Genomic DNA, 26,119 nt, shown 5'->3' with positions numbered 1-26,119 from the left:
ATTTCAAGCCTTGCAACATCTTCACTACTCGAAAATAAAAACTGCAATTAGCGTGTGTTAAGATGACCCTGTGTGCGTGTCACTGTCATGCACCGTTAAGTGAATACAAGCTGTAACTTTTATGTACCCTGTAAATGAGTGCAGTAATACACCTGTAACCCATGTTCTTACCTGTGGCCCACTACTAATTAGCTGGAGCACTGAGGTGTGTGTGTGTGCGCGCGCTCTCGTTATATTAGGAGTGTTTTTATTCAGGTGTCTGGTGGTGGTGGTGGTAGTTATGGTGGTAGTGGATGTAATGGTGGTAGTAGTGGTAGTAGTGGTGGTAGTAGTGGTGGTAGTAGTAGTAGTGGAGGTGGTTCAGGATGCAGGGGGTTCAAGACTCAGGCTTCAGGGGTTCGAGACTCAGGGTACAGGGGTTCGGTGGTTCATTAGTAGGTTTGAGCAATGAGTGGTGGTCGTGGTGATGGCTCAACATGTGTCAACACCAGGGCAGTAAGACACGACTGTTGTAATGGTGGTCATCTTGCGTCTTGTTCGTGGTTGTACGTGTGTCTAATGTGCCTACAGTAGTCCTAATGGGCCCCTAGTATTAATGGGCCCCTAGTATTAACGGGCCCCTAGTATTAACGGGCCCCTAGTATTAACGGCTAGTATAACGGCCCTAGCCACTAGTGGCCCTATTAATGGGCCCCTAGTATTAATGGGCCCTCAGTATTAAAGAACCTAGCATTAACGGGCCTGTTATACCACCACCGCCAGCCACAAGAACCACGGGAGAGAGAGAGAGAGAGAGAGAGAGAGAGAGAGAGAGTCGTGGAGGGGGTAACATCTAGACCAAGGGTAAAATATAAGTTATCTCACGTCACATAAGTCACCCCCACACTTTTCACTCACTTAAACACTTAATTAAAATACTTAAGTGAGTTTGAACCAAGACAAGTCACTTAAACACATTACCCACAGTAGAATGAGTTGACGATGATATCTAGTTGTGCCTCGTGTTTGTCCGGTGTTTTCTTCAAGGTGGTGGCTGAGTGGATACAATTCTCAGCTCCTGGTCTTAAAGGGGGGGGGTAGTTCGATCCCATGGGTAGTCAGTAGTCCATCAGGGTTTAAATAGGTGCCTGACTTTACAGTTTGGGAAAGGAGGGTGTCGCGTGCAGTGTCGACCTATTTCACCTACACTAACTACCTGCTACACCACACCTGCTACACCTACACCTCACCTGCTACACCTACACCACACCTGCTACACCACACCACACAATACACCACACCTGCTACACCCTCACCACTCATACACACTAGTAATTGTTTTTGCTGTAAGTCCTTTTCCCACACTGTACCTGGACAGACACACACACACACACACACACACACACACACACACTGTACTTTATGTATTCTGCTGTAATAATTTATTAACGCTGTAAAGAGAAATAATTAATAATCATAAATTTTAATAACCTTTAGAATAATAAAATAAATTAATAACTGAACCAAAAATAATAATTTTTGACATAACTTTGACAATTATTTAATGACTGAAACTCATTACGGAAAATATAATAATGAATAAAATTTTTATGATAATAGAATAAATTATATATTATTATTTTGTTATTGTAGTTAAGATGACAATAATTAACGGGATAACTTTGTATCATGTTGTAGAGTAAATTAATAAGACCTTCACAGTGAGTTGTTGTCATCTCAAGGACGTGAGTCATTAAGGTTGAATATAGTCTTGTTTTTGTTTAGCATCCTGGTGTGACGTGGATGATGACGTCACACCCCTATCATCACTGGATATGTAAATGGTGACGTCACATCCCCATCATCACCTGGTATGACGTAGGGTGATGACGTCACATTTGAACACCATCGTTTGTGACGTAGTTGATGATGTCATATACTCAATGCTAACTTATATGCTTTGAGGGTCTTATGTTTACACGAGGACTCAAACATTAAGACTGGGGCCCATTAAGACTGGGGCCCATTAAGACTAGGGCCCAAGTCTTATGATTAAGTCAGGTCTTATTAGGATTAGGGTTCTTATGACCAGTGACCTGTGGGCGACGCTGTCCTGTGTGAGTGTAGGTAAGTCGTCCAGGTACCAACAGGTAGGTCGTCCAGGTACCAGCAGGTAGGTCCAGGTACCAACAGGTAGGTCCAGGTCCCGGCAGGTAGGTCCAGGTACCAACAGGTAGGTCCAGGTACCAACAGGTAGGTCCAGGTACCAACAGGTAGGTCCAGGTACCAACAGGTAGGTCCAGGTCCCTGCAGGGTCCAGGTACCAACAGGTGAGGTCCAGGTACCAGCAGGTAGGTCCAGGTACCAGCAGGTAGGTCCAGGTACCAACAGGCAGGTCCAGGTACCAACAGGTAGGTCCAGGTACCAACAGGTAGGTCCAGGTACCAACAGGTAGGTCCAGGTACCAGCAGTAGGTCCAGGTACCAACAGGTAGGTCCAGGTACCAACAGGTAGGTCCAGGTACCAGCAGGTAGGTCCAGGTACTGCAGGTCCAGGTACCAACAGCAGGTCCAGGTCCCGGCAGGTAGGTCCAGGTACCAACAGGTAGGTCGGTACCAACAGGTAGGTCCAGGCCAACAGGTAGGTCCAGGTACCAACAGGGGTCCAGGTACCAACAGGGGTGTCCAGGTACCAACAGGTAGGTCCAGGCACCAGCAGGTAGGTCCAGGTACCAACAGGTAGGTCCAGGCACAACAGGTAGGTCCAGGTACCGGCAGGTAGGTCCAGGTACCAACAGGTAGGTCCAGGTACCAACAGGTAGGTCCAGGTCCAACAGGTAGGTCCAGGCACAACAGGCAGGTCCAGGTACCAGCAGGTAGGTCCAGGTACCAGCAGGTCCAGGTACCAACAGGTGTCCAGGTACCAACAGGTAGGTCCAGGTACCAACAGGTAGGGTCCAGGCACCAACAGGTAGGTCCAGGTACCAGCAGGTAGGTCCAGGTACCAACAGGTAGGTCCAGGTACCAACAGGTAGGTCCAGGTACCAACAGGTAGGTCCAGGTACCAACAGGTAGTCCAGGTACCAACAGGTAGGTCCAGGTACCAACAGGTAGGGTCCAGGTACCAACAGGTAGGTCAGGTACCAACAGGTAGGTCCAGGCACCAAACAGGTGGTCCAGGTACCAACAGGTAGGTCCAGGTACCAACAGGTAGGTCCAGGTACCAGCAGGTAGGTCCAGGTACCAACAGGTTCAGGTACCAGCAGGTAGGTCCAGGTACCAACAGGTAGGTCCAGGTACCAGCAGGTAGGTCCAGGTACCACGAGGTCAGGTACCAACAGGTAGGTCCAGGTACCAACAGGTAGTCCAGGTACCAGCAGGTAGGTCCAGGTACCAGCAGGTAGGTCCAGGTACCAGCAGGTAGGTCCAGGTTAGAGACAACAAAGCGGGCGGCTGGTCTCAGAGGTTCAGTGTTGGGGAGATAATGCAGCTTTTGTTTACGTGAAACTGTTGTTGTGTTGTAACCGACGAGGCCGAGAGGGGGCGGCGTGGGTGGTCAGTGGTGGGGGCGGCGGGTGGCGGTGGTTAGAGCGTTGGAAGTGGAGACGGGGCGGGCGGCGTGGGTGGCGATGGTCAGAGGCGTTGAAAGTACAGAGGCGGGGGTGGGCGGCGGGTGGTCAGTGGCGGGGGCGGCGTGGGTGGTCAGTGGTGGGGCGCGTGGGTGGCGGTGGTTAGAGGCGATGGAGAAAGTGGAGACGGGGGCGGGCGGCGTGGGTGGCGATGGTCAGAGGCGTTGAAAAGTACAGAGGCGGGGGTGGGCGGCGTGGGTGGCATCACTATACAACATCTTTACCACTGGTCAGCCCACTATCAGGTCAGGTGGTCGGTTCTTGAGTGTTGGTCTAGTAGGAACATCTCACTAAATACCATTGAGAGTTATACTGTGGATGGTCGTGTTACTGGGGACAACATTGTATTGTATCTATGTGACAGTGAGTTGAAGATAATCATTAGTTGTTTTTTCGTTTAGTTGCTTCAGTCAGCATTATGACTGACAATTTTGACTCACTGATTGACTCACTCACTCACTGGTTAACTAACTGACTGACTGAAGTTTGAGACTATCTTTAGAGTAGTTATTACCCAGAGTCGTGTTGTGTTGTTGTGTTGTGTTGTGTTGTGTCGTGTCGTGTCGTGTTGTGTTGTGTTGTGTTGTTCGTGTTGTGTTGCGTTGTGTGTGTCGTGTTGTCGTGTTGTGTTGTGTTGTGTTGTGTCGTGTTGTGTTGTGTCGTGTTGTGTCGTGTTGTGTTGTGTTGCGTTGTGTTGTGTCGTGTTGTCGTGTTGTCGTGTTGTTTGTGTTGTGTTGTGTCGTGTTGCGTTGTGTTGCGTTGTGTTGTGTTGTGTCGTGTTGTCGTGTTGTGTTGTGTTGTGTCGTGTTGTCGTGTTGTGTTGTGTTGTGTTGTGTTGTGTCGTGTTGTTGTGTTGTGTTGTGTGTTGTGTCGTGTTGTCGTGTTGTGTTGTGTCGTGTTGTGTTGTGTTGTGTTGCGTTGTGTTGTGTTGTGTTGTGTTGTGTCGTGTTGTGTTGTGTTGTGTTGTGTTGTGTTGTGTTGTGTTGTGTTGTGTTGTGTTGTGTGCTACAGTAACAGTGTTGTTGTTTCTCCAACAGAACTCGTCATGCTGAAGCACGCCAGCCCTCAGAGGTCGTCCCCCAGCCTCTCCCAGCCCCTGCCAGCGTCCCCAGGTGCTTCACGCCCTCCCAAGACCCATGTTGACACCCTCCCTCCTTCAGGGGCCAGACTAGCTCTCAGGGACTCCTACAGTGAGCGTAGTGTGGACTGTGACAGCCTGATAGTGCCCGCCTCCTACGCCCAAGCAGAGAAACACGCCGGGTATAAGGTGGGCATGTGGACGGGTGTGTCTCAGGCCAACGTGAGGCGAGGGTTGTCCTTCAGCTCGAGACGCGCCCCTGACGCTCTCTCCTTCAGATCAGTGCGTAGTGAGGGTCACCCCGCCACCTCACCCTCCAAGGTGCCTCCATCAAGCACCAGCATGACCAACGTCTCCATCCTCAGGAGTGAAGGGTCGAGTCCTAAGACCGACAAGCCCCAGTCGGCTTCCAGTACCTGAAGGGGGACATGTCGAGCCTCAAGAACCTGCTCAGGCTGCCAGGTGTTCGAGGACACGCTAAGATCCTCGAGGTGTCTAAGGACGGTGTTGTCTTGAGTCCCGACAGTCTGAGTCTTAATTCCTCCGACAGCTTCTTCACAGCCACCAGCGGCCGTACCTCCTCCAGAAGCTGGTCCTCCAACACCTCCAACTCCAACACGACCAACACCTCAACAGAGTCCAACTCGTCCACCTCAGAACCCGCGTCGGTGAGTACACTTCATGGCTGCGTCACCACCAACCTAACCTAACCCTTCAACACCCTGCTGCTGGTGTCTGGTGGGAGGGTGTTATAAGCTAGGCCTGTTTCTAGTCTGTGACCCTCTCCATGTGTCATAGAGTTATATCTTAGAGAAGACCCACACAACAGCTGTTCCCCTTGTTGGTTCACAGCTGCTGGGACAAATGTTGCACAAGCGAAAAATATTGCATGATGCACCTGGCAAATTTGAGCTCTAATTGAGGGCCATTACCTGGTAGCGCAGAACAGCAGGAGCCCGGGCAGGTAGATGGGTAGGTAGGTAGGTGGGTAGACGGGTAGGTAGGTAGGTAGGTGGGTGGGTAGACAGGAGTGACAGGTGAGTGGGTAGACAGGTAGGTAGGTAGGTAGACGGGTAGACAGGTGGGGTCTCTGTTATTACGGTGATCTGGATCTGCCAAATGGCCTCGACTCCAACCTCTTGTAAAATGACGGATGTTGGTTGATTACGAACAGGACTGCTATTATTATTATTATTATTATTTATTATTATTATTATTATTATTAATTATTATTATTATTATTATTATTATTATTATTATTATTATTATTATTATTATTATTATTATTATTATTATTATTATTATTATTATTATTATTATTATTATTATTATTATTATTATTATTATTATTATTATTTTTATTATTATTATTATTATTATTATTATTATTATTATTATTATTATTATTATTATTATTATTATTTTATTATTATTATTATTATTATTATTATTATTATTATTATTATTATTAATTATATTATTATTATTATTATTATTATTATTATTATTATTATTATTATTATTATTAATTATTATTATTATTATTATTATTATTATTATTATTATTATTATTATTATTATTATTATTATTATTATTTTATTATTATTATTATTATTATTATTATTATTATTATTATTATTATTATTATTATTATTATTATTTTATTATTATTATTATTATTATTATTATTATTATTATTATTATTATTATTATATTATTATTATTTTTATTATTATTATTATTATTATTATTATTATTATTTTTAGAATGTAATTGGTTGTTAATGAGGATAGTGGTTGCTGGGGATAGTGGTTGCTGGGATAGTGGTTGTTGGGGGATAGTGGTTGCTGGGGGATAGTGGTTGCTGGGGGATAGTGGTTGTTGGGGATAGTGGTTGCTGGGGATAGTGGTTGCTGGGGGATAGTGGTTGCTGGGAATAGTGGTTGCTGGGGGGATAGTGGTTGCTGGGGGATAGTGGTTGCTGGGGGATAGTGGTTGCTGGGGGATAGTGGTTGCTGGGGGATAGTGGTTGCTGGGGGGATAGTGGTTGCTGGGGATGAGTGGTTGCTGGGATAGTGGTTGCTGGGGGATAGTGGTTGCTGGAGGGATAGTGGTTGCTGGGGATAGTGGTTGCTGGGGGATAGTGGTTGCTGGGGATAGTGGTTGCTGGGGGGATAGTGGTTGCTGGGGGATAGTGGTTGCTGGGGATAGTGGTTGCTGGGGGGATAGTGGTTGCTGGAGGGATAGTGGTTGCTGGGGGGATGTGGTGGTTGCTGGGGGATAGTGGTTGCTGGGGAATAGTGGTTGCTGGGGGGATAGTGGTTGCTGGGGGATAGTGGTTGCTGGGGGGATAGTGGTTGCTGGGGGGATAGTGGTTGCTGGGGGATAGTGGTTGCTGGGGGATAGTGGTTGCTGGGGGATAGTGGTTGCTGGGGGGATAGTGGTTTGCTGGGGGATAGTGGTTGCTGGAGGGATAGTGGTTGCTGGAATAGTGGTTGCTGGGGATAGTGGTTGCTGGGGATAGTGGTTGCTGGGGGATAGTGGTTGCTGGGGGATAGTGGTTGCTGGGGAATGGTGGTTGCTGGGGGGATAGTGGTTGCTGGGGAATAGTGGTTGCTGGAGGATAGTGGTTGCTGGGGGATAGTGGTTGCTGGGGGGATAGTGGTTGGGATAGTGGTTGCTGGGGGATAGTGGTTGCTGGGGGGATAGTGGTTGCTGGGGGATAGTGGTTGCTGGGGGGATAGTGGTTGCTGGGGGATAGTGGTTGCTGGGGGATAGTGTGGTTTTGGTCTGGCAGCGTAATAAATTGTCAGGGGTGAGTCATGTGTGCGGACGCAAGCGGATACACACACACACACACACACTGGCCGTATTTTGTCACTGGTCTTCTCCTAGTTCACCTACCTAAGAGAGAGAGAGAGAGAGAGAGAGAGAGAGAGAGAGAGAGAGAGAGAGAATATCGTCATATAAATTCACCTTGGTTCATCACAAACACATAGACAAGTTATATGTAAATAAACAACAGTAAACACAACAGATTCAACCTGACCTAATCCTGTCGTCACACACACACACACACACACACACACACAGCATCCATTTTTCTTCCCGCGCGAACACTTTTTGGGAACTTTTCGCGCCAAAAAAAAAGATGGTTTCGTTCCGCACCTCCGCTTCGACTTGCGCTGGAAATCGAAAGAATCTGTGTTTATTACCGATTTATTACGCGGTTATATTCTTGCAGTTGTATTCTTCGACTGTATACTTGGTGGTTGTATTCTTGCAGTTGTATTGTATAAAATATTGTAGCCAGGAGGAACTACAATAGAAATGAGGTTTTAATATATTTTAGGTTTCTCTGAGTTGAATCGATTTACTGTTTACCTTTCGATCTGTCTTCTGTCTGTCTGTCCGTCTGTCTATAGTGGTGTAGAGTAATGGCGTGTGTTTAAGGAGCCAATAGTCATGGTTTGATTTCTTTAAGGCTGTCATGTTAATGGTAATAGTCCCATAGTGTGTGTGTGTGTGTGTGTGTGTGTGTCTTGGCCCCGTTACAGAGAGTTTCACTGGTATAAGTTGCACCATCACTTGTTTTTCGCTGTTCTTGATGATGCTGTGATGGCGTGGTGTGGTATTGTGTTGATGGCGTGGTGTGGTATTGTGTTGATGGTGTGGTGTAGTGATGATGATGCTGTATGCTGAGTCTTGGCTATGACTCTGCTGTCCAAACACATTGTTTACAGCACGTCTCTTAGGGCAAGGGGTGTCGCTGACTCTCCATAACAGAACGGTAGCTGTTGTGACGCATCCTTGACTCACTGCTACCTAAAACTCATGGTAGCTGACTCATGGTAGATTCATGGTAACTGACTCATGGTATATTCATGGTAGCTGACTCATGGTATATTCAAGGCGACTGACTCATGGCTGACTCATGGTAGATTCATGGTAGTTTATGGTGGGCGGAATGTGTAACACCCGTGTGCTGTGTGGGTGCATGACGGTGCAGCCCGCCCACATGGAGCTGCACCCCCGCCCACATCCCGCCCGTCCCCGCCCGTCGTCATTCACTCACCTGGCTGTGTTTTATAAGTTCATTATGAGCTTCACACCCCCCACCTGCCCACACCCCCACCCACACCCCCACCCACACCCCACCCACAACCCGCCCACACCCCCACCCACACTCCGCCCACACCCCCACCCCCCACCCACACGCGTCATACTCACCCATACGCCACCCACGCCCTCAACTACACGCCTCACACCCTCACCCACCTACCACTCACCCACCCACCCACCACACGCCCTACCCACCCCGCCCACCTGCCCACGTCCTCCTCACGCCTAATACTACACGGGGAGAAATGGTGTTCTCTTAGATGTCTCTGAAAACACCCTGAGTGATTTACACCATTCATTATTTATGGAGTTTTGGTTAGGTTAGGTTGGTGAAGGAATAGGTTGGTGTTTGGTTAGGGTTAGTTAGTTTGCTAGTTAGGTTGAGCACTGGTAGAAGAATGTATAATCAGATGTCGTCATTCATCCGTGAACGAAGGGAGTTGATATACTAGTGGTCAGTGAAGGGGGAGGAGAGATGAGGGGTGTTAAGGGGGTGAAAAGGGGAAGGGGAGAAGGGAGGGGAGGTCATGAATGTATACAAGTATTGATATAGCATAGAATACCATCTGTCTGTCTGTCTGTCTGTCTGTCTATTTATCGTGGGAATGTAGGAGGAAGTGATCCAGGTAGTGTAATGTGTACTATCCGGGTTACGTTACAGAGGCGGGTGTTATGTTACCGTGTTGTGACAGCTCTACAAACCTGCTTCCCTTACCGCCTTTGTCTATCCATCCATCCGTCCAATCTATCCAATCTATCTATCCTCATATGCTTACTCGTCTCTCTCTCACGGCTCCAAGGGCAAGTATTACACCTGACCTGTAATTAATAACAACTACCTGTGTGTGTTATGCCCTTATTGCGTTATTAGTAATTACATTAAACGAGCGACGGATGTTGAGTGTTGGTTACGTTTCGTTCGGTTACGTTGGATTATGTTTGGTTAGGTTAGGTTGAATTAGACTCACATCAACCAAAATACTCGACGCACAATACAAATCGACCCCCTAATCGACCTGTTAGGACCTCTTACTCGACCTGGAGAACACAGATCGACCGCTAGATCGTCATAATTGTCCGTCCGTGTGTCAGTAAACATCAGGTAATTGTGTCGACATAATCGGAAGTCGAGTATTGTTATAGGATGTCTTCAAGGTCTTGGTGTCGCCATCTGTCGACAGGAAGGCCTCAGTGTCGACAGCATCCTCATCTCCGACGTACCGCAAGGCCTCGACCCTAATTAACCTGATGTGAAGACTACTCACCTGTGTGTGTGTGTGTGTGTGTGTGTGTGTGTGTGTGTGTGTGTGTGTGTGAACCAAAAACCAAGTATTATGGCTACTTTGAACCCCTGATTAGGTTAGGTAGGGTTAGGTTAGGTTAGGATACCTGTATAAAGGACAGGTAAGAGAGGCCCATGGGAGGGACAGGTAAGGTAGGCCGCGGTGTACCTGGGGGGTGGGCGGTAATGGGTCGGAAACGGTTGCTTTCTTAACACAGGGGCGGCGGTCAGTGTACGGGCGGAAGTTCTCTGTTCCCTTAATCCTTCAACCAGTCCTGCCTACAACACTACTCACTACTACCATCACTAGCTGGTAGAGAGGTAGAGCACACAGCAGGAGGGGGGGGTGCTGGGGGCACTCTCACGCCCTCACTTCTGCCACAGGTGAGAGGAACATCCAGGTGGGGTGAGGGCACAGTATTCCCTTCCTGCTGTGGTTTGTCCACCCTACCTCCCACCACCCCCCCCTGCCCCCCTACCTCACTCCCCCACCCACCTCACCCACCCTACTCCCCCCACCACCCCCCACCCACCCCCACCCACCACCACCCCACCTACTACCAACCTACCCTAACCCACCCTAACCCAATCTGGTATGTACTGTGTTTTGAATTTTATTTTATTAAATTTAATTAAAGTCATGTTTACAAAGATAACAGACGTGTTGTTTTATTTACATGTGTCAGCCCCTCAAAACAGTCTCTCCTGTGTCAGCCTGCCCAGAATGTCAGCCCCAGTCCCGGTCAGAGGTCAGGGGGATGGGGGACAGGAAACCCGCCCTACTGCTTTTGACTCGAGGGTGCTGACTGTTGACACCCAGCGTAAGGAAGGGGTGGAAGAGGAAAAAGGAAGAGGAGGAGAAGGGTGGAAGAGGAAGAGAAAAAAAAAAAGGGGAGAGAGAAGAAGAGGAGGAGAAGGGTGGAAGAGGAGGAGAGAAGGGTGAAGAGAGAAGAGAGGAAGGGGAAGAGGAGGAGAAAGGTGGAAGAGGAGGGAGAGAAGGGTGGAAGAGGAAGAGAAGGGGTGGAAGAGGAGGAGAAGGGGGTGGAAGAGGAAGAGAGAAGGTGGAAGAGGAGGAGAGGGAAGAGGAGGAGAAGGGTGAAGAGGAAGAAGGTGGAAGAGGAGAGGGAGGGTGGAAGAGGAGGGAGAAGGGTGGAAGAGGAAGAGGAGGTTGAAGAGGAGGAGAAGGTGGAAGAGGAGGAGGAGAAGGAGGAAGAAGGTGGAAGAAGTGGAAGAGGGAGGAAGAAGATGAAGAGTGTGAAGAAGAGAAGGGAGGAAGAGGAGAGTAGGGTGTTGAAGTGCGTCTCTCCCTTGTACACACACACACACACACACACACACACACACACACACACACACACACACACACACCAGGCAGAGCAACAAAATATAAATTGCATTTGAACAATGATGGAACTCAGGGGCGAAATCTTCCTTCCCTCCTCCCATCCTCCTCCTTCCTCCTCCTCCTCCTCCTCCTCCTCCTCTACCTTGTTAATATGTGTGTCTGAAACCAGGGGGCCGTTTAGTGCTGTGATGTTTACGGGGATGTGCTGGGGAGGGGTGGGGGGCTGTGCTGGGGAGGAAGGGGATGTGCTGGTGGAGGGGTGAAGGAGGAGGAGTCAGTAAGTGTATGGGAGTCAGGTCAGTCAGTCAGTCAGTCAAATCAGTCATTCAGGAAGTGTGTTCACGAAGCTGATTAAGAAACTCAGTTAAAAATGGTGTCAGCCTGGTCAGCCACGTCATTGTTGCTTCTGTCAGCCGACCCAGATATCTAACAGGAGGGGGTGGGTAGGGTATGGTGGGGTGGTCGGGGTATGATGGGTAGTGGGTATGATTGTGTGATGTGGTGAGGGTATGGTGGGGGGGTGTAGTGGGGGATGTGGTGGGGTATTGTGGTGAGGTTGTGGGGGTAGGGTGAGGGCACAGAGGATGGTGATTGGTCAGTTAGCCTCACCAGCTCTTGGTTTTGTTGACCCAACTCTTCCTCACTGAGCCGAGATCACACACACACACACACACACACACACACACACACACACACACACACACACACACAATAACACCACACACTGACAGCCAAACTTATTTCTGGACCCGGATCTAAGACGGGAACTTCTGTCAAAGGACCCAGTGCCCGGTGAGAGACGGGTTTGTCTTCCTAAAATTAACTTCACGAGTCTTAAAGGATCTGATTTTCGGGGTGTGTGTGTTGTGTGTGTGTGTGTGTGTGTGTGTGTGTGTGTGTGTGTGTGTGGTAAGGATTAGAGATTCGGAAAAATAGCAGGACTTAACCTAATCTAACCTCACTACTATTACTCATTCACAAACAACCACCACTACTGTGACAACCACTACTGCACCATCTACCACCACTACTGTGACAACCACTACTGCACCATCTGCCACCACCATCCTGTAGAAGGAGGAGGTCATCATCTGGCCACGACGTCATCAAGGAAGCCACACACCGGATATCTCCCTCAGTAAAAGTGAAGGGCGGCGCTGAACGGCTCCTGCTGGGGGAGGTGGAGCACTACACAGGTGGTGGCCTACACAGGTGGAGCACTACACAGGTGGTGGCCTACACAGGTGGAGCACTACACAGGTGGTGCATACTGAGCACAGGTGGTGCACTACACAGGTGGTGCACTACACAGGTGGAGCACTACAGGTGGAGCACTTCACAGGTGGTGCACTACACAGGTGGTGCACACACAGGTGGTGAGCACTACAGGTGGTGCACTACACAGGTGGTGCACCACACAGGTGGTGCACCAGCTGGTGCACTACACAGGTGGTGCACTACACAGGTGAGCGGAAGAGGTGGTAGAAAAATGGCGGTGATGCAATGGGAAGGAAGGATAGCTGGCATGTCTCCTCCTCCCTCCCTTCCTTCCTCTCTTCCTTCCTTCGTTCCTCCTCCTCCTCCTTCCTCCACCTCCTTCCTTCCTCCTCCACACTTCTCATCCACCCTATCTCTCTTCCCACTAACCCTCCCTCACCCTCTCACCCCTTCCCCACACCAGACGCAACAATCACGCCATCAACCAATACTACACACACACACACACACACACACACACACACACACACACACACACACACACACACACACACACACACAGTTAATCATGTGTGTGTTATAATGGCGTATATTGACTGGGGGAAAGTATATGTTTTTATATTTCGTGTATCTGAACATAGTTGATGGCAGGTGTTGTGTAAGGCTGTGTATGTATGTATGTATGTATGTATTAGAGTATATGTATGTATGTATGTATGTATGTTGGTTGGACTGGCCATGTTACCCGCATGGACGACAGTAACGCTGGCGGCCAACTGAAGAGGTAAGGTATTTAGGACAAACATGAAAGCTGAGAGATGCCAAATCGACCCCTCACCGAGACGATCACCCCACACCGTAACGCTTGGAGGAGCACCAACAGAAGGTGTCAATACTTTCGAGTTAACCTGACTGCATATCGAGGCAGACAAGCGCCAGTGCGTGGAAAGTGCCGGGTGGGTGTGGATGGTTAAGGACAGTTGTGGGTGGCCATAGGGGGTGTCCAGGGTGTGGCAAGGTGTGGTAGGGTATGGCAGAGGAGGGCGGCAACGGTCTGGAAAAGTAATGTAGGGTGTGTGACGGTGTGTGACTGTCTCTCCCTCACTCCGTCACAACATAGTCTGGAGTGTTACTGATGATGTCACATGTATCAGAAAGTAGACCAGTGGGCCCCAGTCTTGATGGGCCCCAGTCTTGATGGATACTAGGACTGTGGGGCCCCCAGAGGATTGTTACAGACAGGTATAGAACGGTAGTAAGGAACAAGGGAAGGAGGGGCAAGGAAGGGCAAGGCGGAATAGAGAAATATTGAAGGGCAATTATGAAGGAGCAGAATGGGACATGGTAGGGCATTGTGTAGGTCTCAGCGGCAGGAGGGGCAAGACAGCAGGGCAGGATGTAGGTATCAGGGGGCAGGAAGCAGCTTGGTCACCTCAGGCAGTGTTCACCATAATCACGGATTTTAAACACAGTTTGGTCCTCTGTTACCCTTAGCTGGTAGGCGTGGGGGTGTAGAGGGGCGGGGGTGTGGAGGGGTGTGGAGGGGCGTGCTGTGTTGGGAGGCGCGGGGGCAGGGGTGGGGTGTGGAAGGGCGGGGGTGTGGAAGGGCGCGAGCGTGTGGAGCGCGGGCGGAGGGGCGGGGGTGGAAGGGCTAGGGTTGAGCTGTGTTGGGAGTGCGTGGGCGAGGGGGTGGAAGGGCGAGCGAGCTGGGGAGCGTGGGCGTGGGATTTTGTGGAGTGGTAGAGGGCGTGTAGGAGCTGTGTGTTAAGTTAGGCTGGGTTAGTCTGGGACCCATTCGACCTGCAGCCGTAACAGTCGTCACACACACACACACCACAGCGTGACGGCCTCGTGTGGTTGAGTCAACACAGCGTCACCTCACTACGTCACGCCGTCACAGTGCCGTCACCGTAGGTCATGCCTCCAGCACACGACTCTCTCTCTCTCTGACTTCATGAGTCCATGTTATAGTAACTACCACGAACAGTTCCTCCCTGCAATCCATTTAATGTTATGAAAATACCAAGAACAGGTACCTCCGAGAGTTTCAGAAGATGTGAAGATGGTTTGGTTAGGTTAGGTTAGGACCCCGCTTTATAGGACCCACACTTATGTAGGACTCCTCCTTAGTGTAGGATTCCAACTATCAGTAATATAGGACTCCAGCGGCATCAGTAAAGAGGTAACGGGAGAAGGACTCTGTTATCCCCCACGAAGGAGTGTATATATTGGACCCACCCTTAACATAGGACTCCAACTGCGTGCGTAAGGATGTGGTGAAGGACACTGAAGGACTCACTTATCCCCGACGTAGGTGTGGGCTCACGTCCTCCCTCCTGGATCACTACCTGAGGGGCGGCGGCGTCGAGGCTCCCCCTGCCGGATGTGGCGAAGGTTACCTGCCGGCGCTTTAATTCTTTCTCACTACCACCGGGAATGTCTTCTGCTGCTGCTGCTGCTATGGGGAGAAAGAGGGAGGGGAGGGGGGAGGTGGGGAGAATGAGGGGTGGGGGAGTGTGGGAAGAGGAGGTGTTTTGATGGTGTGGTGATGGACTTTGGAGGAGGAGGAGAAAGTGGAGAGGAGTGGGAGGAAGGATGAGGGGGAGGTGGATGGGGAGAGGGGGGAGGAGGATGGGGAGAGGATGGGGAGGAGGAGAGGAAGACCGTGTTTGTTTTGGTTGTATGAACTTTAAGGCTCTACTACATAGGAGGAGGGAAGAAAATGGAGGAGGAGGAGGGGACGAAGAGAGAAAATGAGAGTTTGTTATTTGGGCAAACTTAGATACAGGTCAGCTAGGCCCCCAGTCAATAGAGGCCCCAAACCATCAAACTTGGGGCCCATTAGGATATGAACAATTAAGGGGCCTAATAGGGCTGGGGCCCGCCTGATTGAGCCAACAACACGCTCTAATTATGTCCTGGAACCCTTTAAAGTCACTATCCCCGTGTGTGTGTGTGTGTGTGTGTGTGTGTGTGTGTGTGTGTGTGTAATCCTTTGTTGATTGATGGTGTAGAGGAATGTAAACAGAGACGAGGAGAGAAAAGACCAGAGATAGACCACGTACTCAGATACAGACCCCAAAATCAACAAAAAAAGGTCTTATTTTGCAGTCAGATAGACCCCTAAAACCCAGGCCCTTCACACTAATCCGTGAGAGACCACTTAGGACCGCGAAAGACCATCTAGGATCGCGGTCTCTTCACCAGGATGTTTACAACTGGTCTGCCAATGAGGTTCATTTTAATCCCATAGTCAGCCATAGCGAGTGAAGGTTCCGCCTCTCTGTTATGTTTAAGGCCTAACTGAGGTATTTTACTTAACTTAACGGGTTTGAATGTTTGTGTTTGTATGTTTACTGAATGTTTCTTTGTCATAAGTGAAGATGTAAATAATGTATTAGTTGAGTTATGATGGAATATAAACGAATCATTAGAAAAATAACATAAGAATTGCATGTTGAATTGACCTGAACTAGATACGTTCACTTACCACCAGTTACAAGACACAATAAAATGAGATAAACTTATGGGATAATACTCTGGGTCTACTACACTGAAGACTAGAAACAGGCCCATTGGACATAGGCCCTGCCTTGATCTAGACAAATATGCCGTCATCACACAAGATGCTTTTACACTACACTGAACTCAATCTGTCTTATAACATGTTAAATCTTTCCTTTGTCCTGATCCACAGTGTACACCCTTCTTGTTTGTCTCTCTCACATATCTACCCACGTTCCACCAATTTGCCGGTCTGTCTCTTCCTCCTCTGTTACTTCCCTTCATCTCTACTTCCTCTTCGCTGGGTTAATTATATTATCTATCGTTTCCTCCCTCCTGTTTCCTCCCTCCTGTTTCCTCCCTCCTGTTTCCTCCCTGACGTGTTGGTGGTCGTGCCTTCACTGGTAAGGAAGTGGGACTCTTTGGTCACACGTGTAATTGTTCTTCCTTTCTTTCTTTATCTATCTATCTATCTATCTATCTATCTATCTGTCTGGCGTGGGTGATAGTGACGCGGGAGATGCGTGGTACAGAACAGAGGTGGCGCGGCATGGCGTGGGAGCAGAATAAAAGGGGTGACATGTTGTGGATGGTAATGAGGGCAGGACAGTGGCGTGGCGTGGCTCGGGCAGGTACCCTCACTAGCGTCTTTTTCCCACCATTAACCACCACAAACCCGATCACCTGAGAGGGGAGAGGAGGGGAGGGAGGTAATCGTGGAATGGGGACGACACTGCTGAGAACAGGAAGGTCGCCGGATAGGTAGTGGGTAGGGGAGTGGGGAAGGCCCGCAAGCGACAGGGGGTAGCGGGCCCCGGTTTAAGAATATTTAAAAGCTCTAGTGAATTTTATGCAATTAACCGGATTTTTGCTTACGTGATTAGCCCAGTTGTCTTGTAGGTTCTTTGTCTACCTTGTGTGTTAAGTAGCTCTGTCGTAATCTTGAACCCTGTTGTAGCCTGCGATCGTGTCGTATAGCCTCTGATGAAGTAGCCTTGTTATGACCTGTAAGAAAGTAGCCTAACGTAGTCACCATAATCCCAGTGTTGATGAGAAATAGCTTCCATAACACTACATAGCCTTCCATAGCCCGTAATAAAATAGCCAAAATAGACTATCGTATAACCTCCATAACGAACATGACCTAAATAGCCTCCCATATTACATAGGACCAGGACTCCCATATCCGGTGTAGTAGTCGTGGCAATAGCCGCTAGGAGTGTAGCCCCAACACATAGCCGGGTATACCAGTACATCTCGAGGCTACGTAACGCTATCTAGCTTGTGGGAACACCTGCCTAGGGCTACTGATGAGCTCTGGAATGCTTGGTGAGTTATATTGGTGCTTGAAGGGGGTATTGAACTGCTTGCTGGGGTGTATTGGTGCTTGAAGGCCTAATGGTTGACGTGGTTGAGGTACTGCCTGACGTGGTTGAGGGAGGTTGGGTGAAGCACGGTTGGCAGCCTGGAGGTCAGAGGTCGCAGGATAATTATGCCCATCCACGACCTCTCTGACCTCCCACCTGCCACCCCCTAATCGCCAGAGCCGCCGCCATGCCACCCACCCACCCCGCTCACTACTACTACTGCCACCCACATTACTACAATTCTCATGTAACTACACACACACCCACCCCTGCCACCCACAATACTCACTACCACACCACCACCCCACCCTTACCACCCACCACTACCACCCACCACCCACCCCTATTACCCACCCTCTACCCCTACCACCTGTACCATCACCTTGACCCCGACCTGACCTGACCTTACCTTCCAGGTGTACATAGTTATACCAGTAATTTTAAGGTCCAAACAACGAGGCCTTTAAGAGCTGAGGGTTAGGACCAAGTATTTACGGTGGTGGTAAATGGTGATAATGACTATGGTGTTAATAGCGATGATAATGGTGATGGTGAAATTGACTTAAAATATTCGTAATAAAACAATAAAAATAATATAAAAATTTTTAACACCAGGAGATTGTTTAATATTCATCAACACAACAGTAAAGACCATTAAACTAATTACCTGTTGATTACACTCAGGTACAAACAGGTAATGACAGGTGAAGGTGGTGCAGTGACCTGGTGGAGGTGTAGGGCGAGACTGCAGGTGTCATGGATAGCCTAGGGCGTGTGACTCCCTCTGGCGTGGGTAACGGAGGCGCCCCTCACCCCCTCCCCTACCAAGCTTTCCCATGCACCTCTGATATACCTTACACTAAAAGGCCTCAATGATTCACGCCCATGCCACCCCACGCATCCCCACACCCCACTCATCAACGCCCACAAATTGTCCCACTCCCCCACGTCCGTCACTCAGTTTAGCTCGCCCTCATCCTCACGCCCTCACTACTCATCCTCACGCCCTCACTACTCATCCTCACGCCCACCACCCTACCCGACGTGACCCCATTCAAGAAAAAGGTCATCCTCGTGACTTCCTTAACATCAAGGTCAAGCAATTAACTTTATTTCTTTGCCTACAAGAGGGAGCATCACCTGAGGACAACACCAACCCCTTCATGATGTTTTTATAACCTAACCTAACCAACATTCCTGACGGGGAGCTATTGGTGTGGGAAGCTGGCCCCGGTGTTGTCACGGGCAGAGACAGTGGTGAAGGAGATGGTGGTGAAGGAGGTTGTGGAGGTGAGGAGGAGGAGATGAGGGCTAGTGAGATTTAGGTTAGGTTAGGTTAGGTTGGCTCCCATAATACATTGAGTATTCGTCGTGGTCATCAGTCCTCTCCTTGTGGAATGCCAAACGAGGTCCCAGGAGCAGCCTCAACCACCAGTCCTGTGTGTGTGTGTGTGTGTGTGTGTGTATTCATATAATTGGTTGTATGTATGTATGTATGTATGTAAATATCACTCAGGTATTTAAACCCATCCCCCCCTAGACCCTAGAGGCTGTACACAGGCTCCCATAATCCTTTGTTAACTCACCTGTAATTGAGACTCAAGGTTACCTGTTGAAGGTCGACCTCCAGCCTTCTTGATCTGCCTTATAGTCGTGATTCAGACTCTTATAGTGAAGTCATTACTGTGATGGTATTTCCTGTGCAGCTGGTAAGGGAGGGGTGTAGGGAGTAGGGGTGGGGGTGGTAATGACAGGAAGTTGTGATGGTAGTGGTTGAGATTAGTAGTGGGTGGTAGTAGTAGTGGGTGGTAGTGGTAGTGGGTGGTAGTAGTAGTGGGTGGTAGTGGTAGGTAGTAATATTGGGAGGTAATGTGGTAGTAATGGTTAGTGGGTTGAGTTAACGGTGGGTGGTAGTAGTGGAGTGTGTTGAGAACTCAGGTAGCTCCTAGGGCAGGTATTGGCGCCACCACCTGTTATCCAGCTCTGTGTGACCTGTTTCTCCCCCCCTCCCTTCCCCTACCACCACCTCCCCTACCTGCCAATGCCTTCCTGCCCCCCCTGCTACTAATGCCCCATACTGTCCAATCCTCACTAATTACTGACCCGTCGTGCCCCGTGCCTTTACCTGTACCTCTGTATCTACCTGTAACTTTATCTACCTGTAACTGTATCTACCTGTAACTGCATCTACCTGTAACTGCTAACCTGTATCACCGCTCATCTACCTGTAACTGTATCTACCTGTAACTGTATCTACCTGTAACTGCATCTACCTGTAACTGTATCTACCTGTAACTGTATCTACCTGTAACTGTATCTACCTGTAACTGCATCTACCTGTAAATGTAATTATTGAAAGAAATGACGACAACAATTCCTCATCAGAAACGTGTGTGTGGCTAATCAGTAACAGATGTACTTATATTCTGCCAATCAGTAGCATGTTGGGTTGTGGGTGGGCGTGGGTGTGGGCGGGCGTGAGAGTGTGTGTGTGTATGGGGTGGGGTGTGAGTCTTGATGTAGATATGGGGCGGTTTAGTTAGACCATGGGTGTGGGTGAGGATGTGGGCGTGAGGTTGGATGGTTGGTGGCATTGGTGGGGCGTGGGCGTGAGAAATTCAGAGTTACGGCCATACTGCACCTGATTATATTACAGGAAATGCCTCCCTCCTCCTCCACCTCCTCCTCCTCACCTACACTCCTCCCTCCCTCCCCTCCTCCTCCTCCTCACTTACCACACTCCTCCTCCTCCCTCACCCCTCCTCCTCCTCACCCCCTCCACACTCCTCTCCACCTCCTCCTCCTCCACCCCCTCCTCCTCACCTCCCTCCACCTCCTCACCTCCACCTCCTCCCTCCCTCCTCCTCCCTCCTCCTCCTCCTACAGAATTTTGCTTCTTGATCCAGTAGTCTAAGAACACCCAGTAGTCCTAAGTAGCCTCAAATAGCCCCAAAGACCCAAATAGACCAAATAGCCCTCAGTATTCCCATATAGGTCCCCGATAGCCCCAAATAGTCTAGCCCCCAAATAGTCCCAATGGCCCAAATAGTCCAATAGCCCCAAATAATCTAATAGCCCCAAATAGTCCCCAATAGTCCCCAATAGCCCCCAATTGTCCCCAATAGCCCCCACTATCAGGCTATCACCTCCTCTCTCCACAGACAGCCATCAAGGTGTTCGCCAAGTGCCTGCGGTCAGACATCGAGTACAAGACCATCTCAGTGAGTGCCAGAGCCACTTGTCGGGAGGTGGTGCCTGTTGCTCTCCAAGTTCCGCATGCGGCACCGTGACCCGAACCTCTTCTACCTCACCATGGAGGTCACAGTCCGCAGGTGAGGTGGATGGGTAGATAGATAGATAGATAGATAGATAGACAGGTGTATTTTAGGTAATTAATATACAGTATAGACAGGAAGATTGACAGATACATAGATAGATATATAGATAGATAGACAGATGAATAATTAAATAGAGGTGTAGACAGACAGACAGACAGACAGACAGACAGACAGACAGATAGATAGACAGATAGACAGATAGACAGACAGACAGACAGACAGATAGATAGACAGGTACTAAAAGACAGGTTTTATATTACAGGTGGTCAGGTGCCCCGGTCAGGTCACTGTTGGTTCTGGAGGACAGTGCCAGGCCCGCCACTTCGCTGTCCATCCCTGGTGATTCCGATTCATGTGTGATAAAGGTTCATGATACTTTTGGTCTCTCTCTCTCTCTCTCTCTCTCCTCTCTCTCTTCCTCTCTCTCTCTCTCTCTCTCTTCCTCTCTCTCTCCCCTCTCCTCTCTCCTCTCTCTCTCTCTCTCTCTCTCCTCCTCTCTCTCTCTCTCTCTCTCTTCCTCTCTCTCCTCTCTCTCTTCTCTCTCTCTCTCTCATCACCATTTTCCTGCAGATATTTCCTACTGTATATAACTAGACTTATAAACAGAGAAAGATAACTGTAAACAACATTAAACACAATAACTAAGAGTGTAAACAGTAACAAGATCCCATAAACAGATGTAAACAAAACCTCTCTATCATCCCTTGACAGTCGCAGTACAAGTCGCTGCTGGTGTCAGACAGAACTACCGCAGAGGAGGTGGTTGAGTTACTCCTTAACTGCTGTAATACTCCTGATAACAAGTGCTACTACGCTATCCATGAGGTAGAGTCTTATTGTCCTCCTGGGGTTACTGTCCTCCTGGGTGATATTGTCCTCCTGGGTGATATTGTCGTTCTGGGTCATTGTTCCCCTGGTCATTGTTCTCCTGGGGTCATTGTTCTCCTGGGGTCATTGTTCTCCTGGGTCATTGTTCTCCTGGGTCACTGTTCTCCTGGGGTGCATGTCCTCCTTGTCCTCTAGCTGTGCATTAACTTGTCCTCTGGGGTCACTGTTCTCCTGGGGTCATTGTCCTCTGGGGTCATTGTCCTCCTGGGGTCCATTGTTCTCCTGGGGTCATTGTCCTCCTGGGTTCTTGTTCTCGCATTTTTAAATTTAGGATTCCATATTTTTTATTTTTATCTTATTATTCAAGCCAAGAATCTTATTTTATCATGTAATCTTATTTTTTAGAGTTAATATAACTTATTTTACATAATTTATCCTATTATTAAAGCTATGAACCTTATTTTCAAAGCTAGGAATCCATATTTTACTTATTTCATCCTATTATTCAAGCTAAGAATCTTATTTTGTCATGTAATCTTATTTTTAAACCCCAAATTCCTTATTTTTGTAATTTTGTCATATTTTTCAAGCTAATAATCTTATTTACCTCATTTTGTCGTATTTTTTGACCCCAGAGTACATATATTTTAAGCCACTAACCGCTGGTATCATCCGCAGGTTCGCCGCAGCCCAGACTACAACGACCGCATGATCCTACCGCAGGAGAGACCTCTGGAGGTGAAGGCACAGTGGCCAAGGGATCGTCAGGCAGAGTTTGTCTTCGTGTTGAGGAGGAACATGTCCCAGGCTCTGTCCCTTCGTCGGGTGGGTCCTGTGTACACCTGGGGAGATTACACACACCTATATACACCTGGGGGAGTTTACCTTCATGCCTGTATACACCTGGGGGAGTTTACACACACCTATACACACCTGGGGGAGTTTACACACACCTATATACACCTGGGGGAGTTTACACACACCTATATACACCTGGGGGAGTTTACACACACCTATATACACCTGCACATATATAATTCCTCCAGAAGTTCTATAATTATGAACTATAATGAAAGAATATAATTGTATAGTGTATAATTTGTTCATATATTCACTTATGTGTTTACAGATAGATTTATATATTGTATTAAAGTAAATTATACATGGTTGTATTTTTACTGTATTGATGAGAATAATCAGTGAGGTGTATTGTATTATTTTGTGTAAGCTCAGGAGGTTAATCTTCAGGTGGTGTTAATAATTTATAAGGGAAATAATTTAATACCTGGTTCTTTCCCTTCACAGCTTTCCCTAAGAACTGGTGATACGAAGAGACCAACTGTTGCTGGGAGCCAAGGGGAACAAACACATTTTTCCCCAAGACTACAATGGTCCCAGTGGCTAGGAACATCATGGCTACCTCCTCCTCCAAGCCAGAAGACCGCAAAGACACAAGACCGCATAAATGTCCTCATCATTGAAGAGGCGGTGATTGACTGTACTGATGTTACCCCCAAAATGACGACGATCAACAGAACGGCGACCCAAGGTTGTAAAGGAGCTCTAGAGGTGTTTAATGGCACAACCTCCACAAGCGCCATTAACTCACAGCTCCACCATAACACCAGTACAAGAGATTCATCGACAAACACGGACAGGAAGACTTGGTCCAACACAAGCACCCAGACCAACGTATCAAAGAAGTTCCCGAGGTCTGCTTCACTCCCCAGAGACCAGAATCCCTCACGAGACCGACAGACCGAAGATTATCTCACACACAGTGAAAAATGACCCAGTAAAGCTATCTTCGGTCCCTATGGTTTGCCACGCGGTCGACAAAGTGAAGTAAAGATTGTTAACTCAGATAAGAAGTATTGTATGGAGGTGAGGCGGTGTGTAGTGGAGGTACACAATGATGGTGAGAGGCTACCGTCACGCAGTCCCCGGTGTGTGAATGATGGGTCCTCAGTGAGTGCCAGTCCCCAGGTGAATGACAGTCCCCTAGTGAATGAAAGTCTATCAAGTGACAGTCCCATAGTGAATAGCAGTCTCCGAGTGAGTGACAGTCCCCAGCAGGTGAATGACAGTGCCCTTGTTAGTGACAGCCCCTTAGTGAGTGATGGCCCCAATGAGTAACAGTCCTCACACCTCCTCCCAGCCACAGGTCCCTATGTTAACTGGTGCAGCCCTTACCAACGAGTCCACCACAATGACATCAAACACGTATGTCAGCACAACTGTCAGCATTGCTTTTACATATGAAAGTGAACCCTAAGGTGTGTATATACTGTACAGTTGTGTCAGCCCTTCCTTTGACTTGTACTTAAAACTTGTGAATAATTTTATAAGTGTGTTTTGAGTGTGACTTAAGAATCCCCTAGAACAATGCTAAGTAATTATGACTGTGTTAAAGAGTGAAATACATATTGCACTGATCCACAGGTGTTAAAAAAGTGTAAACATTAATTAACACATTTCCCAAGATGTTAAGAAACGGCAAACACTTTAATTATCACATATTTAGAAAACTCTGAAGACTCCATGTACTGTGTTAGCTAATCCATACACACATCAAAACATAACTTTGATGTGTATAATGATGATGGCGTGATATACAAACTATGTATATATATATGAATGAATGGAAAAATATGTATTATACTTATCTGATGAAGTATGTATATTCAGTATTAAAAATTGTATGAGTTACGTGTTTTATACATAAGAAAGTTACTGTGAATATGTATATTTATGTACTATTTCAGGTGGGTCTTGTAAAATATTATTCTTTATTTACTTAAAAGCTTTAAAATATATAAACACTTAATTTAGTTACTTAAGAACCATAAGTATTAAATTGAGGAGATAGTCTTTTGTTACTTTATATTAGAAAAAAATAAATATAGTTTAAAGGAATTTTGTTTTTGTTTTACGAGTTGAATTTCCATTGATGTCTGTGGGTGGGTGTTTATAAAGTCCCTTGATGCTTGTGTTCATAAAGTCCCTTGATGCTTGTGTTTATAAAGTCCCTTGATGCTTGTGTTTATAAAGTCCCTTGATGCTTGTGTTTATAAAGTCCCTTGATGCTTGTGTTTATAAAGTCCCTTGATGCTTGTGTTTATAAAGTCCCTTGATGCTTGTGTTTATAAAGTCCCTTGATGCTTGTGTTTATAAAGTCCCTTGATGCTTGTGTTTATAAAGTCCCTTGATGATTGTGTTTACAGAGTCCCTTGTGGGGTTTGTTTCGACCTAAATATCGCCGTGGATTTTTCTTAATATCCCAGTATAGTTTCTCATGAGCTTCCAAAATTTATGTACCTATATCTATCCATCAATTTGTCTATCTATCTATTTATCGATCTATCTATCTATCTGAATTAATGGTAACAACTCGCTGCCCTCTTCAGTAGTTGATGTAATTCGTCTATATCCTATTAAGGGTTTCTGAGTGAATTTTTATTGACCTGGGAAGTAATTTATTATTATTAAATAAATATAATTGTATTGTTACTGAAATTATTTAATTTTTCTCGATATAATTGAGTATATCAGTAAGGTTGGCAGCCATGTTTTCAGTTGTGTTAAAAGATGAATAATTTGGAGTGGGGGTAGTGGCGGCCCTGTTAAGACAGTGGGGGTAGTGGCGGCCCTATTAACAGACAGTGGGGGTAGTGGCGGCCCTATTAACAGACAGTGGGGTAGTGGCGGCCCTGTTAACAGACAGTGGGGTAGTGGCGGCCCTATTAACCAGACAGTGGGGGTAGTGGCGGCCTATTAACAGACAGTGGGGTAGTGGCGGCCCTGTTAACAGACAGTGGGGGTAGTGGCGGCCTATTAACAGACTGGGGGTAGTGGCGGCCTATTAACCACACACACAGCGGCTTTCATCGGTGTTCAAGGCAGCGGATCACTCCATTGTGGATGTAACAAGTGTGTTGACTTTACCTTTTGATGTTAAGCCATTTGAGGGTCGCGGGATATGATGGGGAGTTAATCCATCTTGTGTGTTGACATTGAGCTTAGTGGGAGGGGGGGGGGAGAAGGGTTGGGGGTGAGGAGGAGAAGGGAGGGAAAGGGTGTGTGTGTGTGTGTGTGTGTGTACTAGTGTGGTGTTGTAAATGAATGGTGGTAGTGGTGGTAGGAGAAAGGCACCACTACCCCCTACCCCCTACCCCTACCACCCTACCCCTACCTACCCCTACACTACCCCTACACCTACCCCTACCACTACCCTACCACCACACACCTACCCCTACACCACCCCTACCCCTCACCCCTACCACCACTACCCCCTACCACCACTACCCCCAACCACCACTACCCCCTACCACTTATGGGCCCTCTGGTGAAAGTTTATTCCCATGGAGGAGAGTTTTTTTCCCTTTGGGTTTTTTCCCTTAGTTGGAGAGAGAGTTCATACTATACACGT

General features: G+C 47.8%; 2 protein-coding genes across 2 annotated transcripts; both read left to right on the top strand.

Annotated features, from left to right (window-relative positions):
* The first annotated feature begins 5,092 nt into the window (after positions 1 to 5,092).
* Positions 5,093 to 21,188, top strand: LOC121856467. The gene is made up of 3 exons (XM_042352072.1): positions 5,093 to 5,353; positions 20,686 to 20,856; positions 21,125 to 21,188. The coding sequence occupies exons 1-2, from the start codon at positions 5,114 to 5,116 to the stop codon at positions 20,812 to 20,814; spliced, it is 369 nt and encodes a 122-aa protein (XP_042208006.1). The 5' UTR covers positions 5,093 to 5,113; the 3' UTR covers positions 20,815 to 20,856; positions 21,125 to 21,188.
* A 355-nt stretch (positions 21,189 to 21,543) lies between these two features.
* Positions 21,544 to 24,584, top strand: LOC121856464. The gene is made up of 3 exons (XM_042352070.1): positions 21,544 to 21,687; positions 22,369 to 22,515; positions 22,996 to 24,584. The coding sequence occupies exons 2-3, from the start codon at positions 22,399 to 22,401 to the stop codon at positions 23,479 to 23,481; spliced, it is 603 nt and encodes a 200-aa protein (XP_042208004.1). The 5' UTR covers positions 21,544 to 21,687; positions 22,369 to 22,398; the 3' UTR covers positions 23,482 to 24,584.
* Positions 24,585 to 26,119: the final 1,535 nt, after the last annotated feature.

This window comes from Homarus americanus, unplaced genomic scaffold (assembly GCF_018991925.1).
Source record: "Homarus americanus isolate GMGI-L3 unplaced genomic scaffold, GMGI_Hamer_2.0 scaffold55002, whole genome shotgun sequence".
Classification (NCBI taxonomy): domain Eukaryota; kingdom Metazoa; phylum Arthropoda; class Malacostraca; order Decapoda; family Nephropidae; genus Homarus; species Homarus americanus.
The sequence above is the reverse complement of the archived record's forward strand: the minus strand, read 5'-3'. Positions and strand labels throughout refer to the sequence as shown.

Bases quoted from the DNA above. Each gene is read 5' to 3' on its own strand.
- LOC121856467 (XM_042352072.1), top strand. From the start codon at position 5,114: ATGTCGAGCCTCAAGAACCTGCTCAGGCTGCCAGGTGTTCGAGGACAC. The intron at 5,354-20,685 runs GTGAGTACACTT...CTCTCTCCACAG, and splicing joins CCACCTCAGAACCCGCGTCG to ACAGCCATCAAGGTGTTCGC.
- LOC121856464 (XM_042352070.1), top strand. From the start codon at position 22,399: ATGATCCTACCGCAGGAGAGACCTCTGGAGGTGAAGGCACAGTGGCCA. The intron at 22,516-22,995 runs GTGGGTCCTGTG...TTCCCTTCACAG, and splicing joins AGGCTCTGTCCCTTCGTCGG to CTTTCCCTAAGAACTGGTGA.